The 16,572-nt window shown below is 41.5% G+C and overlaps 1 protein-coding gene and 1 gene segment (V, D, J or C); one reads left to right on the top strand and one right to left on the bottom strand.

The window, feature by feature from the left end:
* Positions 1 to 7,994: 7,994 nt before the first annotated feature.
* Positions 7,995 to 12,359, top strand: LOC141019258 (uncharacterized). Its single transcript, XM_073494113.1, has 2 exons — positions 7,995 to 8,820; positions 11,659 to 12,359. Exons 1-2 carry the CDS (start codon positions 7,995 to 7,997, stop codon positions 11,805 to 11,807), a joined length of 975 nt encoding a protein of 324 aa, XP_073350214.1. The 3' UTR covers positions 11,808 to 12,359.
* Positions 12,360 to 15,702: 3,343 nt separating this feature from the next.
* LOC141019840 (Ig heavy chain V region 5A-like) lies at positions 15,703 to 16,137 on the bottom strand. The segment is given in 2 exon segments: positions 15,703 to 16,007; positions 16,098 to 16,137. Coding segments are annotated over 2 exon segments (345 nt in total).
* Positions 16,138 to 16,572: the final 435 nt, after the last annotated feature.

Genomic DNA, 16,572 nt, shown 5'->3' with positions numbered 1-16,572 from the left:
TTCATCTGCCCAGCAGACAGTTAAAAGCAGCAGTCCTGTCCTATAGTCCATCATGTTAAACTGTGTGTCCACTGTTCTCTGTCATCCTCTCTGCAGTCAGATAAGTAGAGGTGGAAGACATCTGAGTTTTGCATTGACTCCTCCTCACAGGGAGGAAACAGCTGGAGTGGTGATATTTAATGAAACTGTGGGATTAATGTCCAAGAGTCAACTCTCCTAGTCCACTGTTTTGATATTTGTTTGACAAGTGTTAAGTTTAAATTGTCTATCAGTATTAACACCACAACGATTCCAAAGATAAGAAAATGTTCAACATATTTCTGACATCGGAAACATTGACATTATCAAGATGTGTTCAAATGTTTAGAATTATTATTCATATGTCAAGGCTCTGTTTCTCATTATTTACTTAAACTATAATGGGCAGCAAATGAGAACAACAAAGTAAATAATCTACAGTTTTATTCTGATCACCAGCTTTATCTAGCATACATGAGTGTTATTGTCATCTCACCACATCATACCATGAACCAGTGTTTTGAATATATAATTATATTTCTGTGGACAGATCACTTTCTAATTATGTTCTAATGAAGCTGTCTGATCAAATGTTTTTTCAGCTTCTTTCTCTTTTAAACTAAATTCATGTATTTAAGGGTCTATGGTTATGAATATTAACATTTATAAAGTACTTGTCTAGTAAATCAACTACTCAAAGTGCTTTACAACACTTGTCACATTCACTCATTCATAAACACATTCAAACACTGACTGCAGAGGCTGCCATGCAAGGTGCAGACCTGCTCATCAGGAGCAATACAGCCCTTCATATCCAAAGTCATTCACACACACTCACACCCACCAATGGAAAAGCCATCAGGAGCAATTTGGGGTTCAGTATTTTGGCCAAGGATAGGTCGACATGCAGCTGTGGTCCAGGGATCCAACCACTGATTATTACTATGAGGGATGTAAAATCATGTAGAAAATCAATATTTTTCATGAGTTTAAATATTTACTGAAAAAGTCTGTCTGAAAAAGTCTGAAAAAGCAGAAATTATTTTCTTTCAATGAATACAAACTATAAATTAACTCTAGGAAATCATATTTTCCACTCTGACCTCCATCTACAGGTTTATCAAGGGATCAGTTTGGAAGTGAAGGCTCTGTTACACACTGTGATTTAGTGCATTGTAACTGAATTAAATATATAAAGATAACATTTGACTTTAACATTGTAAATCTCAAGAAGTATCACAATTAATGTGATACTGAAAAAAGTGATTTTTCCCATTTGTAGTGGTAAATAGAGGAAGTAGTTTTTGTATGACTCTCCTGTTAGTGTCGCTCACTGTGTCTCTATGGTACAGTAATACACTGCTGTGTCCTCGGTCTTCAGACTGTTCATCTGTAGGTAGAGTTTACTGCTGGAGTCATCTCTGGAGATGGTGAATCTACCCTTGACTGACTGGGAGTAATAGATGTGAGAACTGCCTGTGTGTATAAAAGAGATCCACTCCAGTCCTTTTGCGGGAGCCTGTCTGACCCAGTTCATGTGGTGGCTGCTGAATGAATCCAGAGGCTGTACAGGTCAATCTGTGAGATTCTCCAGGCCTTTTAATCACTGGTTCAGATTCTGTCAGAGTCTGACCATCAACACCTGACAAGACAGCAAAGAAAACATAAGTAAATTAAATAAAATCATAAACAACACATTAACAACTTAAAAGAAAACATAAAATTAAGCATAATTTTAAAACAAGCTCTTCACCTGCCCAGTAGACTACTGGTTCCTCTTCTCCCTGACCATCAACACCTGTTGAGACACAAGTAAAATCTACATTAATTACTGTATGTTTGTAACTCAACTCAACATCAAGAGATTTAGTAAATTCTTCACCTGTCAAGCAGAGAGTTAAAAGCAGAAGTCCTGTCCTATAGTCCATCATGTTAAACTGTGTGTCCACTGTTCTCTGTCATCCTCTCTGCAGTCAGATAAGTAGAGGAGGAAGACATCTGAGTTTTGCATTGACTCCTCCTCACATAGTAGAACTGGATTTGACTTGGATCTCAGTTACTGTTTGGTGAAACTGGAGAATGAATGTTTACTGTCCATTAATCATTCCTTCAAGAGAAACTTGTGCATGTTTAGTTGTATTTGTGCAACTATTTGACAAACACATCATTTTAATTATATTTTAACAGGAAAAACAAGAAATGAAGACAAATGTTTCATGTGTTGTGCTGTTGATTTTCTGATGAAGATTTTCTGAGGCATACCTCTTAAAGGACATCAGAGGAAATTATACTGCAGTAGGAAAAAAATCATTATTTATGTTTAATTTTTTGAAATAATTTTGTCATTATTTGACATACATATTGTGAGTCAGACAGAAAAGACACTTTTTGGAAAATGTCCCCATTCAATAATTATTATTATTATTGAATATTTTCATAAACCAGCTCATGTTTCTTTTACTTCTTCATTGATAAATATGTATGTTCCTCTCTTTACTGTAACAGTGAACTGGTGTTGAAATCATTAGTGGTCTGAGGGCTCCTCCTCTGGTGGCTTCATGTTACAAGTGTTCAGGCACTGAGGGGTTTTTGTTCAGGTCTACTGATGGTTTGTGTTATTGTGTCTCTCTGGCACAGTAATACACAGCAGTGTCTTCAGGCTGTACAATTTGTCCATTTAGAGTCACTGTGTTGCTGGAAGAGTCTGAGTCGATATTGAACTTGTTCTTTAGTGAATCTTTGTAGTATGTGGTGGATCCAGCAGCTGCCATGCCAATCCACTCCAGTCCTTTCCCTGCAGGCTGTCTGATCCAAGCTGTGTAGTGGCTGCTAACAGAATAAGAGACCTGACAGGTGATGGTCAGACGTTGACCTGGCTGCACAGTCACAGAGGCTGGCTGTGTCAACTGTTCACACTTCACACCTGTTAAAAAAAGAAAATGTTTTGTAACAAATGATCAAGTTAAACTGCAAAAGAAGAACTGTTGACTTTGACAAATCCAGAGAGACTCACATCCAGCTGCCAACAGCAGCAGCAGAGCTACAGAAAACATGGTTGATGTTGAAACTGACGTGCTGTGAACTCCACTGACAGCCTGATGTGAAGTTTTTATAGCTGAGTAACAAGGAAGCTCACTGAGTTTGCATAGAATCAAACATATGAAGCATCAATGTTGGTCTGACTGGAGCCAATAGAAGAGTCTGTTGACTGTTATTATATCTGCAGAGTGAAAACATGCCTGGAAATCAACTCTGATTTACATATGATATTTTCATTTCATTACTGTAACATTTTGAAAATGTCCTTGTATTAACAGAAATAATAATAATAATAATAATAATAATAATAATAATAATAATAATAATAATAATAATAATAACAATAATAATACACTTTAACCTTTAAAAACAGAGTTGACAAAGGGCTTTGACAATCAAACTCAGGAAGACAATATTACTGAATAAGCACTCAAAAGTCAATCCAAACACAAGGAAGTCTAGTCTAAAGTGAGTTAAAACAAGAAGGAATTAAAGGTAGGAATTAAAAACAGATACGTTGTCTAAGAGCAGTAAAAGGAATAAAAGATGGAGAGGTGAAAATTTAGTTAAAAAAGGATGACTTCACATAAAAGCAAGTCTGTGTTTACAACAATTCAATCTTAAAACATTATGTATATTCTAGTATAGTTGTAACCAACAACTGGGATCATTATTAATGTTCTCAATGTGAATATTAACAAATGATGGATAATGGAAAATATTTTAAAATAAAACACTTTAAATATGATGTGAGCTGTTTCACTGAGAGAATTTATCTACTGTCAGCACCTCATCACATTCATGATTAACTTCACACATATGACCACAGCTTTATTTAAATTACATCATTTATTACATTTATTTATTTGCTCACTTACAGTACTTACTCACTGTATTTACTGCAAACAGAAAAACAGTGACAGCAGCCAGGATCATATAAATATGAAAACTTATGTCTGATGCTGGTTTGCATAAAAGACTGTTAATGGTTTCAGTGTTTGTAGATGCTTGAAGACATACAGAGAAATTTGGAGTCTCGAGAGGAAAACAGCTTCTCAGGAACTGAAACATGTGACAAAAAAACTAACCAAAACAACAACAAAAAACAAGCAAAAAAAGCTATATCTAAGTGGTGAGTGTCAGTCAGTTAAGATCAATGAGAACATCTCAGTGTCCTTTCAGAGGAGAGAGTAACATGACACTGACTGCCCTCTCATGATTTTAGAGAAAGACTGTAACCTCATTTTTCACCTTCATATTTTGGCTCAATGGCTCTTGATCTCTTTGACTCTTTATCAATACGTGATCTTTATTATGTGTTTCTTTTTTTTTTTAAACCACTTATAATGATAATTTTAATATTTATCAGCAACAGTTTTCAGGACTTTCTGTCATGTATGTGTTGCACACTTGGACACACAAAGGAACTTCCAGGTGTGCATGAGTTTAAAATACATTCCTTAACTTGTCTTTCTTTCTGGAAATACAGAAACACAGGTGCATCAGCACAACGTGGCTACATACTGCAGGCTGTTAACGTTGACTGAACGACATGCGCTATAAACGTTTACATTTCCTCTAACATAAACGCAAAATGTCCGTTTTTAATACAATGCTCATAAAACATACACACTGACAATATTCTGCACACTCACACAGCCAATATTTTAGCAGGCTACAGGTGGTTACACTCCTGCTTTCCTCATTAGCCAAGTACTCGGTGAAGCAATGTTTAACACCCGTTTAACTTGGAAAACTCCGCCATCACCCTCGTATTTGCATTACCGACAGTCCGTTACTCTTACACACTCATTGTACATGTGTGTTGCTACGTTTACATCGTTTCATCACTTTTGCTCACCTGGACATACAGAAACACAGGTACATCAGCACAACGTGGCTACATACTGCAGGCTGTTAACGTTGACTGAACAACATACATGCCCTCCTGAGCCACACACAAAGGATCCCTGGTGCCTAAAGTGCCTGGTGTGAGCCTTACTCATTATAACCACAAATTTACCTACTATTATAGTGACCCTGCAGGAGTAATGGGATGGAATGATGGGGAGTTCATGGGGGGAAGGAGTTGCCCCTAGTTCAGCTTGATAGGCCAGTTTGGGATTTGGGAGGGGTGAGAGAGGAAGAGGAAAAGTAGAGGGAAAAAGGCAGGTAGTTCGGGGGAAAAGCCTGTGAAGAGAAGCTGCTACACCCCATAGTGAGATAGCTAGCCAGTTTTCGGCTATCAGCTTTTGTTGTTTTGGGCACTCCTCCAACCCCGTTGTTAGCCTGTACAAAAGTGGAATAAAACCCGGTCCTCCGGTTAAAACTTCCGTCACGGTGTCCTCGTCATTCTGCTAGCTAGCCCGCATTGTTGGGCCGCAAACGCTACAATATTATATTTGCTATTGTACATGAACATATCAGTGTATAAATGAAAAAAATAAAAACAAAATAGTAAATCAGAATGGGGAGTGTACACTGTCCATTGTCCATTTTGCATTGACTCCTCCTCACAGTGTGGAACTGGATTTGACTTGGATCTCAGTTACTGTTTGGTGAAACTTGAGAATGATTGTTTACTGTACATGATTCATTCCTTCAAGGGAGTCTGTTTTTATATCAGCTTGGCTGGTGCAACGATGTGACAGTGATCCTACAGCATTGTTCTTCTGTACAAGTTTGGCAAGGTGGTGAGAGAAGCTAAATGACAGTACTCTGAGAAACTCCAACATCAGTTCTCAGCCAATGACTCTGCTGCTACTGTCTTGAGTGGGCTCAGGAAGATTACAAACTATAAACCTACAGCCCCCGACCATCCCCGTGACACCGTTCATGAGCTCCAGCCCAGGATCTCCCCCTCCCCCATCTCGGCAGGAGCACCTGCTTTTCCACAATGACCCTCCTCCCCCCCACCACAATGACATCTCTCTCCGCCTCTACCACAGTGACAACTCTCTCCATCCTGGAGAGGGATGTCAACTGACTCTTTAAGAGACAGAACCCCCGCAAAGCAGCCAGTCCTGATTGTGTCTCTCCATCTACTTCTGACCTCTGTGGTAGTGAAGTCCTCTGAGCGCCTTGTTCTGTCCCACCTCAAAACCATCACCGACCCACTACAGGACTCCCTGCAGTTCGCCTACAGAGCAAACAGGTCTGTAGACGATGCTGTGAACATAGCGCTCCACTACATCCTCCAGCATCTGAACTCCCCAGGAACCTACGCCAGGATCCTGTTTGTGAACTTCGGCTCTGCTTTCAACACCATCAACCGGGCTCTGCTACAGGACAAGCTCTCCCAGCTGAGCTTGCCCGACTCCACCTGCAGGTGGATCACAGACTTCCTGTCTGAGAGGAGGCAGCACGTGAAGCTGGGAAAACATGTCTCTGACTCACGGACCATCAGCACTGGATCCCCCAAGGCTTTGTTCTTTCTCCTCTGCTCTTATCCCTGTATACCAACAGCTGCACCTCCAATCATCAGTCTCATTACTTAAGTTTCATGTTTGTTTAGATAAAGAGCTTTTTAAAATGCAGTAGAGCTGAAATATTGTTGTCATTATTTCACATACATATTGTGAGTCAGACAGAAAAGACACTTTTTGAAAATGTCTCCATTCATTGTTATCATTATTGAATATTTAAAAAAAATCAGGTCATGTTTCTTCTTCATTGCTGAATGTGTCTGTTCCTCTTTACTGTAACAGTGAACTAGTGTTGAAATCATTAGTGGTCTGAGGGCTCCTCCTCTGGTGACTTCATGTTACAAGTGTTCAGGCACTGGGGGTTTTTTGTTCAGGTCTACTGATGGTTTGTGTTATTGTGGCTCTCTGGCACAGTAATACACAGCAGTGTCTTCAGGCTGCACATTCTGTCCATTTAGAGTCACTGTTTCACTGGAAGAGTCTAAATCAATACTGAACTTGTTCTTTAGTGAATCTTTGTAGTATGAGGCTCCAGTATGTCTCATCCCAATCCACTCCAGTCCTTTCCCTGCAGGCTGTCTGATCCAAGCTGTGTAACTGCCCAAAAAATAAGAGACCTGACAGGTGATGGTCAGACGTTGACCTGGCTGCACAGTCACAGAGGCTGGCTGTGTCAACTGTTCACACTTCACACCTGTTAAAAAAAGAAAATGTTTTGTAACAAATGATCAAGTTAAACTCCAAAAGAAGAACTGTTGACTTTGACAAATCCAGAGAGACTCACATCCAGCTGCCAACTGCAGCAGCAGAGCTACAGAAAACATGGTTGATGTTGAAACTGACGTGCTGTGAACTCCACTGACAGCCTGATGTCAAGTTTTTATAGCTGAGTAACAAGGAAGTTGTTGGTCTAACTGGAGCCAATAGAAGAGTCTGTTGACTGTTATTGTATCTGCAGAGTGAAAAAAATGCCTGGAAATCACCTTTGCTTTACATATGATATTTTCATTTCATTACACACTCAACTGTAATAATTTGAAAATGTCCCTGTATTTACAGAAATGAAAGAACTGTTAACTTTGATTTGACTTTAAAACAAACAAACAAAAAAATCAATATTAAAGTATGATATAAATTGTTGTTTAATTGAAAACAGCAATATGGATCATTTCTTGTATTTACAAAGTTTTAACATGAATCATGGATAATGGTGAAAACAGTGATGATGTTCACTCATGGAAACAAAAGGAGAAAACACTAATTGAGCGTAGCGTTAGTTCTGGCAGGCCACGACGTCAAGCTCTAACTGCATAGCTGTCATCGCCGGCGCAGATCAGCTGATGGCTCAGCTGACTCTGCGTGCCCGCTCCCTATTGGGAAATTGCATTAAGAGCGGGGTATTTAATCTGCTCTCGCCCGACCCTCCTTCCTGCTTCCTCTGCTGCTGGCACTTTCGCAAGCTCCCGTATGAAGAACATTTTGCTCGTTTTCGTATTTACCTTGCTGCTCCCGATGTCGTCGCCCCTCGTCCACGATGATGAAGACCCGTGGCAATCCGACGGCATCATGGTGGAGCCTCACCGAGTCTCTGAATCAGAGGAAGCCATCGACGAGGAGAGGGCTCCTTCTTCTCTCCGTCGAAGCTCTCGCCTAGCAGGAAAGGGTACCGGCCAAATCGCACCATCAATCGATGACTGGCCGATTCCTAAACTGTTGGAGTTCCTGTTTTGTAATGATGTTTCTGCTCCGGTCGGAGCGTCTCACCGGGAACTGTTTGCGCTGTTCCTGAACTGCGCTGGGTTTCCACCTGTAGTTCAGCGTCCTGTCTCCGCTCCTACTGTCTCCGCTACTTCTGTCTCCGTTCCTTCTGCCGCCGCTCCTCCTGTCTCCGCTCCTCGGAAAGCGCAGTCAAAGCACAAACACTGGTCCCAGAACTCAGTAGTCGCTCCGACTCCAGCCGCTGCCCCGCCGGCCAAAAGAGCCAGAGCCCCGGCCACAGCAGTCGCCTCCTCAGCTCCGGCAAACGACGCCATCTTGGCAGCGCTGTCTTCTATTCAGTCTTCCCTTTCCAGCATGAATTCAAGGATCCAGACCTTAGAAGCCGCCGCCGTTCCATCCACCAGCTCTGCGTTCCAGGCCGCCGTGTTTACATCCCGGGAACCTGCTGCTGCTGCTGCCTCTTCCGCGACGCAGTTCAGTGACGTCACTCCGGCGCCCCTCGACGGCATCTCTATCCCGCGCAGGATTCTGGGTAGTGCAGTCCCAATCTCCACCGGTGTGCCATTCTACCCTCCTGCTGCTGCCATCTCCTTCAATCTGAGAAACCAGATCCTTGCAGGTAATGATGTCAATTTAGTGAAAATCCTGCTGTGCTCAGATTTTAGTGACAAGCGTGTGGTAGATTGTGGTGATGTGTCCGTGATGCTAAAGGATAGTGACCCTAGACTTTCAAAGACCTTGACTCTAGCAGAATTTACTGTTGCTTTTGGTGTGTTCAGAGATGTAATCTGTGAGGTCTATCCATCCCGTCGAGCAGAATTGGACACCTATCTGGCCATCATTGCAGATCTTGCCTTAACATACGGTGGAACTTTGTTCTATGAATATCATAAATCATTCTCTGCCAAGGCCGCCATGTTCATTCAGAGGTTTAACCAAAGACTGGACTGGTCTGTAGTCGACCTGGCTCTAATCAGCAGGCACTGCACTGGTCGCCAAGCTCTCTCCTGCTCCATTTGTGGCTCTTTCTCGCACTCTCCCAATATGTGTCCCAAATCCGTGGCTATAGTTCATCCGCCGCCAGTCCCGCAATCCAATGAGACTAAGCTATTGTGGGGACAGTCATCCAAAGTCTGTGTGCCCCCGACGAACCCGCCTTGTGAGGAAGGAAAAGAAAAAATAAAACCTTCAACCCCAGTCAACGTGGCTGAGCTGGGCAAGGCTCTAAAGAAGCATCCGAACCACTGCTTTGTCAATTATTTGCTTACCGGACTGGTTCAAGGATTCATGGCTGGGTTATTGTGGTTGCCTAAATTGTCTTTTTCTTGTAGCAATCTGCAGTCTGCTTTAAAAGAGCCTGAAGTTGTCGACACTCTGCTGGAAAAAGAAGTCAGGAAGGGTTTTATGATCGGTCCTCTGGATAAATCCCCTTTCCCCGTATCTCGCATAAACCCCATAGGTGTGGCTACCCGGAAATATTCTGGTAAAAAGCGTCTCATTATAGATTTATCAGCTCCTCATCATGATGAAGTCCAAAGTATTAACAGTCTCATTCCACTCCCGCCGTTCTCTCTGTATTATGCCTCAATCGACGATGCCATTAAGCTCATCAAACAAGCAGGTAGAAGAGCATGGTTATCAAAGGCCGACATCACAGATGCGTTTAAAGTCATGCCTTTGCACCCTTCCCAATGGCATCTGTTCGGCGTGAAATGGAGAGAGAAATTGTATTTTGCAGTTAGGCTCACTTTTGGGTGTCGCAGCAGTCCAAAAATCTTTGACACATTGTCTGAAGCTCTCTGCTGGATTCTCTTAAACAATTGCAAGCTGCCTTTCGTGCTTCACCTGTTAGACGATTTTTTGCTCGTAGATTATCCTCATGCCAAGCCAGACCACGCAATCATCACTCTTAAAGATACTTTCAAAAACCTGGGAGTCCCCTTATCTGAGGAGAAAACTTCAGGTCCACTTCAAGCCATCGAATTTCTAGGTATCAAACTAGACAGTGTCCTCATGCAAGCTTCCCTGCCTCTCGAGAAATTAAACCGCATCAGAGAAATTATGAAGGAACAGGTTTCAAAGTCCATTTCAAAAAGAGATCTGCTCTCCCTCCTAGGTCATCTCAATTTCGCCATGCGCGTGATTCCTCAGGGCCGCTCATTCATATCCAGGCTTCTCGACCTCTCAAAGTCAGTTGAAAAGCTTCATGACACAGTAACTCTGGATGAAGGGTGCAGATCAGAGCTCCGGTTTTGGTCTTTGCTGCTCGAGAAATGGAATGGCATTTCATTTTTCTATAACGACAATACTGAATCATCTTTGGCCATTAGATTATTCACAGATGCAGCTCCTTCCGTGGGTTTTGGGGGGTTCTTTGATAATCAGTGGTTTGCTGATGTATGGCCAAAAGAATTGTCATCTCTGCCAGCTAGTGCTTCTTCCTCTGCGCTTATGGAAATATACCCAATTGTTATAGCTTGTCTTCTCTGGGGGAAATCCTGGTCCAGGAGGAAAATTATTTTCTTTTGTGACAATGAAGCAGCTGTCCACATTATCAACAAAGGGCGTTCCTCTATTCCATTTATTAACAGATTTGTAAGACGCCTTACTTGGGCATCCGTGCTGGGGAACTTCATCATCCGCGCAGCGCACATTCCAGGATTGGATAATAATATTGCTGATGCTCTGTCTCGATTTGAATTTCAGAAATTCCACAGACTGTGTCCGGAAGCTGCGCCCTCCAGCCTGCCTTGCCCCCCCTTCCACCATGCGGTGCTAGATTAGACAGCACCTTGCAAAAATACATGCTGTCAGCTGCTGGCTATATGCGTTCTGGTTTAGCGAAGTCTACATTAAAATTGTATGACTCTGCATGGTCCTATTTCACAGCATTTTGTTTCTCTTTCTCTGTTGCAATTCTTCCTATAAGTATTCCCATTGTATGTGCTTTTCTGGTTCACTGCTTTGAGTCCCGCAAAATGCAGCCGTCCTCCATCAAAGGCCTCCTCGCAGGTGTCCAGTTTCACCTGCGTTGCCTGGACCCGTCCTCCAACAGCTTACTAGAAAATCCATCCATTAAGCTTCTGCTAAACGGCTTTAAAAGAGAGAAACCTCAAGGCAATGACATCCGTCTCCCTTTTACTCCTCCACTTCTGCACAAGTTAATCACTCACTTAAGGAACGGGTGCTTTGGTCCATATACAGACTCACTGTTAGAAACTGTTTTCCTCATAGCTTTTTATGGGTTCTTAAGGTGCGGAGAATTCACTACACGCTCACGATCTTTTGATCCTTCACAAGACCTCACCATAGGCGATGTATCAGTTCACAGTCACTACTTTTGTATCCTCTTAAAACATTCTAAAACTGACAGAGATAGAAGGGGAACATCAGTCATCATTTCTCAAACTAACTCTGATTTCTGTCCATTGTCTTCCATGGTCCGCTATCTGAAAAGCCGTGCCCAAGCCAGCCCTCAGGAGCCGCTGTTCGTCACGGAGAGAGGGGAGCCCCTGTCACGAGCCTGGTTCGCCTCTCGCCTCCGCCTCCTTTGCCAACTCTGCGGTCTCCCTCCGGAACGCTACACGCCTCATTCGTTCCGCATAGGAGCAGCTACGACAGCAGCAATGGTCGCTCCTGTGGCCACCCTGAAAGCTATGGGCAGGTGGTCTTCTTCTGCTTTCAATCGTTACGTGCGTCCTGGCAATAAAGCCATCCTAGATGCTCAAAAAGCCATGAGCCTCTCACTGTAATTCTTGATATAATAAATATTCATTCATAGGCATGATTGGTTACGTCTATATTATATTATTATTATATTGTTATTACTATATTATTGTATTATCATCGTTATTATTAAGAGGCAGCGTGTGGCTTATTCCCTATTAAATTGTATACAAATTATTTCCATCCTAGATAGCTTCCTGGCATCTCTTGTAGCAGAGGTTCCAGGATTTGCCGGTATGGTCGTTTTGGGGGTTTTCTTTTGCTGCTGCGCTCCCTGCTTATGCCGTTCATGATGGCTCGTGAAGGGCAGGAAGGTGCTCTTCCTGCCTCAGGCTTTCCACGCAAGCGCGTGGAAGAGCAGGGGGCCCCAGAACAGTATCATACCGCCAAATAAAACTGTGCAAGTAAATAAAGATTATTCTGACAAAAGTGGTCCTGACTGAAATTGAGCGTAGCGTTAGTTCTGGCAGGCCACGACGTCAAGCTCTAACTGCATAGCTGTCATCGCCGGCGCAGATCAGCTGATGGCTCAGCTGACTCTGCGTGCCCGCTCCCTATTGGGAAATTGCATTAAGAGCGGGGTATTTAATCTGCTCTCGCCCGACCCTCCTTCCTGCTTCCTCTGCTGCTGGCACTTTCGCAACCCACCTCCACCCCAGCTCCTCCTGTATTCATGTTGGTTGCTCTGCTCTGTCTGGGTTTTCTTTTGCTGCTGCGCTCCCTGCTTATGCCGTTCATGATGGCTCGTGAAGGGCAGGAAGGTGCTCTTCCTGCCTCAGGCTTTCCACGCAAGCGCGTGGAAGAGCAGGGGGCCCCAGAACAGTATCATACCGCCAAATAAAACTGTGCAAGTAAATAAAGATTATTTTGACAAAAGTGGTCCTGACTGAAATAATGTTACTTTCTATAAGCCATGTTTGCAGTGTGTTCAGCATGTTTCCAAATCATTAAAACACACTTTAAATATGATGTGAGCTGTTTTCCTGGGATAATTTATTAGCTGTCAGCACCTCCTACATCACGTTTACGATTAATTTGAATGTATAAGCACAGCTTTTTTGTCACTGCAGCATTGATTCATTCATTTTTTTGTTCACTCACTGTATTTGCTGCAAAAAAGAAATAAAGAGACATCAAACAGGATCATGTGAATAGTATGAAAACTTCTGCAAACTGTTTGCAGATCTTTTACAACGTACAGAGAACATAAATTGAAACCTGTGAGACAAAATGAAAAAGCTAATTCTGAGTGTCGAGTGCCAGAAAGTCAAGATCAACTAGAACACAGATCTGAGAGTCTCTTTTAGTCACAGGGGAAAGACAAACTTCTCACCGACTGCCCTCTAGTGATTTTATACAAGAAACTGTAACATTATGTATCACCATCATAGTATGACTCATTCAGATTCCAAATGATTTACAGACATTATTTTGTTTTCATTTGTAGAAATGTTTAATGTTGTTGTTTAATTTCAGTGACCACATTGTTGTGCTGTCTATGGCCCTGTTTACTATCAATATTTCTCAGGAACAGTTTTCAATCCAAAATCGAATATATTTATATATGATATAAAAATATTCCATGCTTAAGCTATTCCAGTGGAGCAAAGATGAGAACTGTAGGTTTTTGTACAGCTGCTCAACCAACTCCAGTCACTGTGGCTCTCGAGCACAATAATAAACAGCAGAATCTTCAGTCTTCAGACTGTTCATCTGCAGATACACCTGCTGTCTGCTGTTGTCTCTGGAGACTGTAAACCTGCCTTTGACTGACTGAGGGTAGTATTTTGTGCTACCATCAGTATCAGTGGCAATCCACTCCAATCCTTTTCCAGGAGCCTGTCTGATCCAGCTCATCCAGTAGCCACTAATTGACAATCCAGAGGCTGTACAGGTCAATCTGTGAGATTCTCCAGGCCTTTTAACCACTGGTTCAGATTCTGTCAGAGTCTGACCATCAACACCTGTTAAGACAAAAAATATATGTGTGTCATTGCCTTGGCAGCACAAAAAAAAGTTATCTAAAATTAAGATCAGTATAGCTCTTTACCTGCCCAGCAGACAGTTAAAAGCAGCAGTCCTGTCCTATAGTCCATCGTGTTAAACTGTGTGTCCACTGTTCTCTGTCATCCTCTCTGCAGTCAGATAAGTAAAAGACATCTGAGTTTTGCATTGACTCCTCCTCACAGGGAGGAAACAGATTTGACTTGGATCTCAGTTGTTGTTTGGTGAAACTGGAGTATAAATGTTCACTGTACACAAGTCATTCATCCAAGAGACCCTCTTGCATGTTTTAATATATTTTGTGCAACAGGGTAACAAACACAATATTTAAGTAGATTCCAAGCAAACATGTGATGTCAGGTTGTTCAGATCATATCTGTCCAGTCCCACATTTCTATGCCTGGTGGACATTCAGAACATGTTTAATATCTGAACATCCACCTGTTTTGGATGTCTGTGAACAGGCAGCACATGTTGAATATTTGAATGTCTGGCTGGGACCTTCTTGGATGTCTATGGATGTTCAAAACAGGTTCAGTATCTGAATGTCTGACTCTTTTTGAATGTCTGTGAACGTGTAAGAAAAGCTTCAAGCCAGAACAACTTTTTAGAGGTCTACAGACGTCTAACACGTGTTCAACATCTGAATTGCCATTATTGTAAAATACAATACGTTTTTTGGCAAACTGTCATGTAAAATACCTGTTAATAGAGAACAATATTCAAATTATAGTGTAAACAGTAGTTATGACTAATGACTATTTGATATAAATTATGAAACACATGATTTCATAATGATATTTACAGTAAGGGACGGACTTTTGGGGAAAGTTCCAGAAATGTTCCAAGGTTGGGTCGTTGTGTAAAACATCATTAAATAGAAAGTGATCATTAGGCTCAGTAAATCACAAGCAAGCGCAATACCTTCATTATAATCAGTTTTATTGAATACAACGTTTTGGTCTTCTAATCTTTGAACAATAGTCTAACTGGTGGAGGTTTGATGACCAAAACATGTTATTCAACAAAGCTAATAGTGAATAAGGACAAGATTGACCTCAGTTAAACATTGAGGACTTTTGAATTCAGTCATTATTATTAAATATTGAACGTTGGATGTTAAGTGGCTGATAGCTCATCATTATACAGACCTCCCAGCAGCCACCAGTGTGAATCCCACTAGTAGTACCTTGTGTCCTGCTTTGCTCTATATTCAAAATAATGAGATATGAGTACCATAAGGATGTCTGGAGGTAGCTGAAGACAGACATCATAAAAATTTTCTTTTTGACCCACAAGCAGCTGTCCTTTGGATGTCTGTAATACTGAAAACAAGATTACATTGTAAAAATGTTTCTTTTGACCAACAAGCATCATTAAATATCATTTAGATATCAGGGGACAGAAAACTCCAGTAGGAATAAAAAACATTTTGTTTCGTTCTTTCTTTTCTTTTAAAATGAAAAACTTTTAGAAACATATGAGCGGAAATAATGTTGTCATTAATTCACATTAATATTGTAGTCAGACAGAGAAGACAGTTTTTGGAAAATGTCTCTGCAACATTAAAAATTATTGTTATTGTAACTTTAATGAAATATGTTGTATTCCTTTTACTTTATCATTGTTAAATGTGTCTGTTCCTTTCTTTACTGTAACAGTGAACTGGTGTTGAAATCATTAGTGGTCTGAGGGCTCCTCCTCTGGTGGCTTCATGTTACAAGTGTTCAGGCACTGAGGGGTTTTTGTTCAGGTCTACTGATGGTTTGTGTTATTGTGGCTCTCTGGCACAGTAATACACAGCAGTGTCTTCAGGCTGCACATTCTGTCCATTTAGAGTCACTGTGTTGCTGGAAGAGTCTAAGTCGATACTGAACTTGTTCTTTAGTGAATCTTTGTAGTAAGAGCCTCCAGTATATCTCATCCCAATCCACTCCAGTCCTTTCCCTGCAGGCTGTCTGATCCAAGCTGTGTAGCGGCTGCTAACAGAATAAGAGACCTGACAGGTGATGGTCAGACGCTGACCTGGCTGCACAGTCACAGAGGCTGGCTGTGTCAACTGTTCACACTTCACACCTGTTAAAAAAAGAAAATGTTTTGTAACAAATGATCAAGTTAAACTGCAAAAGAAGAACTGTTGACTTTGACTAATCCAGAGAGACTCACATCCAGCTGCCAACAGCAGCAGCAGAGCTACAGAAAACATGGTTGATGTTGAAACTGACGTGCTGTGAACTCCACTGACAGCCTGATGTGAAGTTTTTATAGCTGAGTAACAAGGAAGCTCACTGAGTTTGCATAGAATCAAACACATGAAGCATCAATGTTGGTCTGACTGGAGCCAATAGAAGAGTCTGTTGACTGTTATTAAGTGAAAAAATGCCTGGTGTGAAAAAGAGTGAAAAAATGCCTGGAAATCACCTCTGCTTTACATATGATAGTTTCATTTCATTACACACTCAACTGTAACGTTTTGAAAATGTCCCTTCATTTGAAGAAATGAAACAGCTGTAAATGATTATCACAACTATTCTTACTGTGAATATTAACATGAACCATAGATAATGGAAAACATATTCTTTAAAATCAGCATTACAATATTAATGATGATGATAATTCATTTCATTACACACTCAACTGT

The sequence above is a fragment of the Pagrus major genome, chromosome 23 (assembly GCF_040436345.1).
Source record: "Pagrus major chromosome 23, Pma_NU_1.0".
NCBI classification, from domain to species: Eukaryota; Metazoa; Chordata; class Actinopteri; order Spariformes; family Sparidae; genus Pagrus; species Pagrus major.
This window is presented reverse-complemented; position numbering and strand designations above follow the sequence as displayed.

Excerpts from the sequence above, each read along its gene's own strand:
- LOC141019258 (XM_073494113.1), top strand. The coding sequence starts at position 7,995 with ATGTCGTCGCCCCTCGTCCACGATGATGAAGACCCGTGGCAATCCGAC. Across the intron at positions 8,821-11,658 it reads GAGAAACCAGATCCTTGCAG|CCGTGCCCAAGCCAGCCCTC; the intron begins GTAATGATGTCA and ends CTATCTGAAAAG.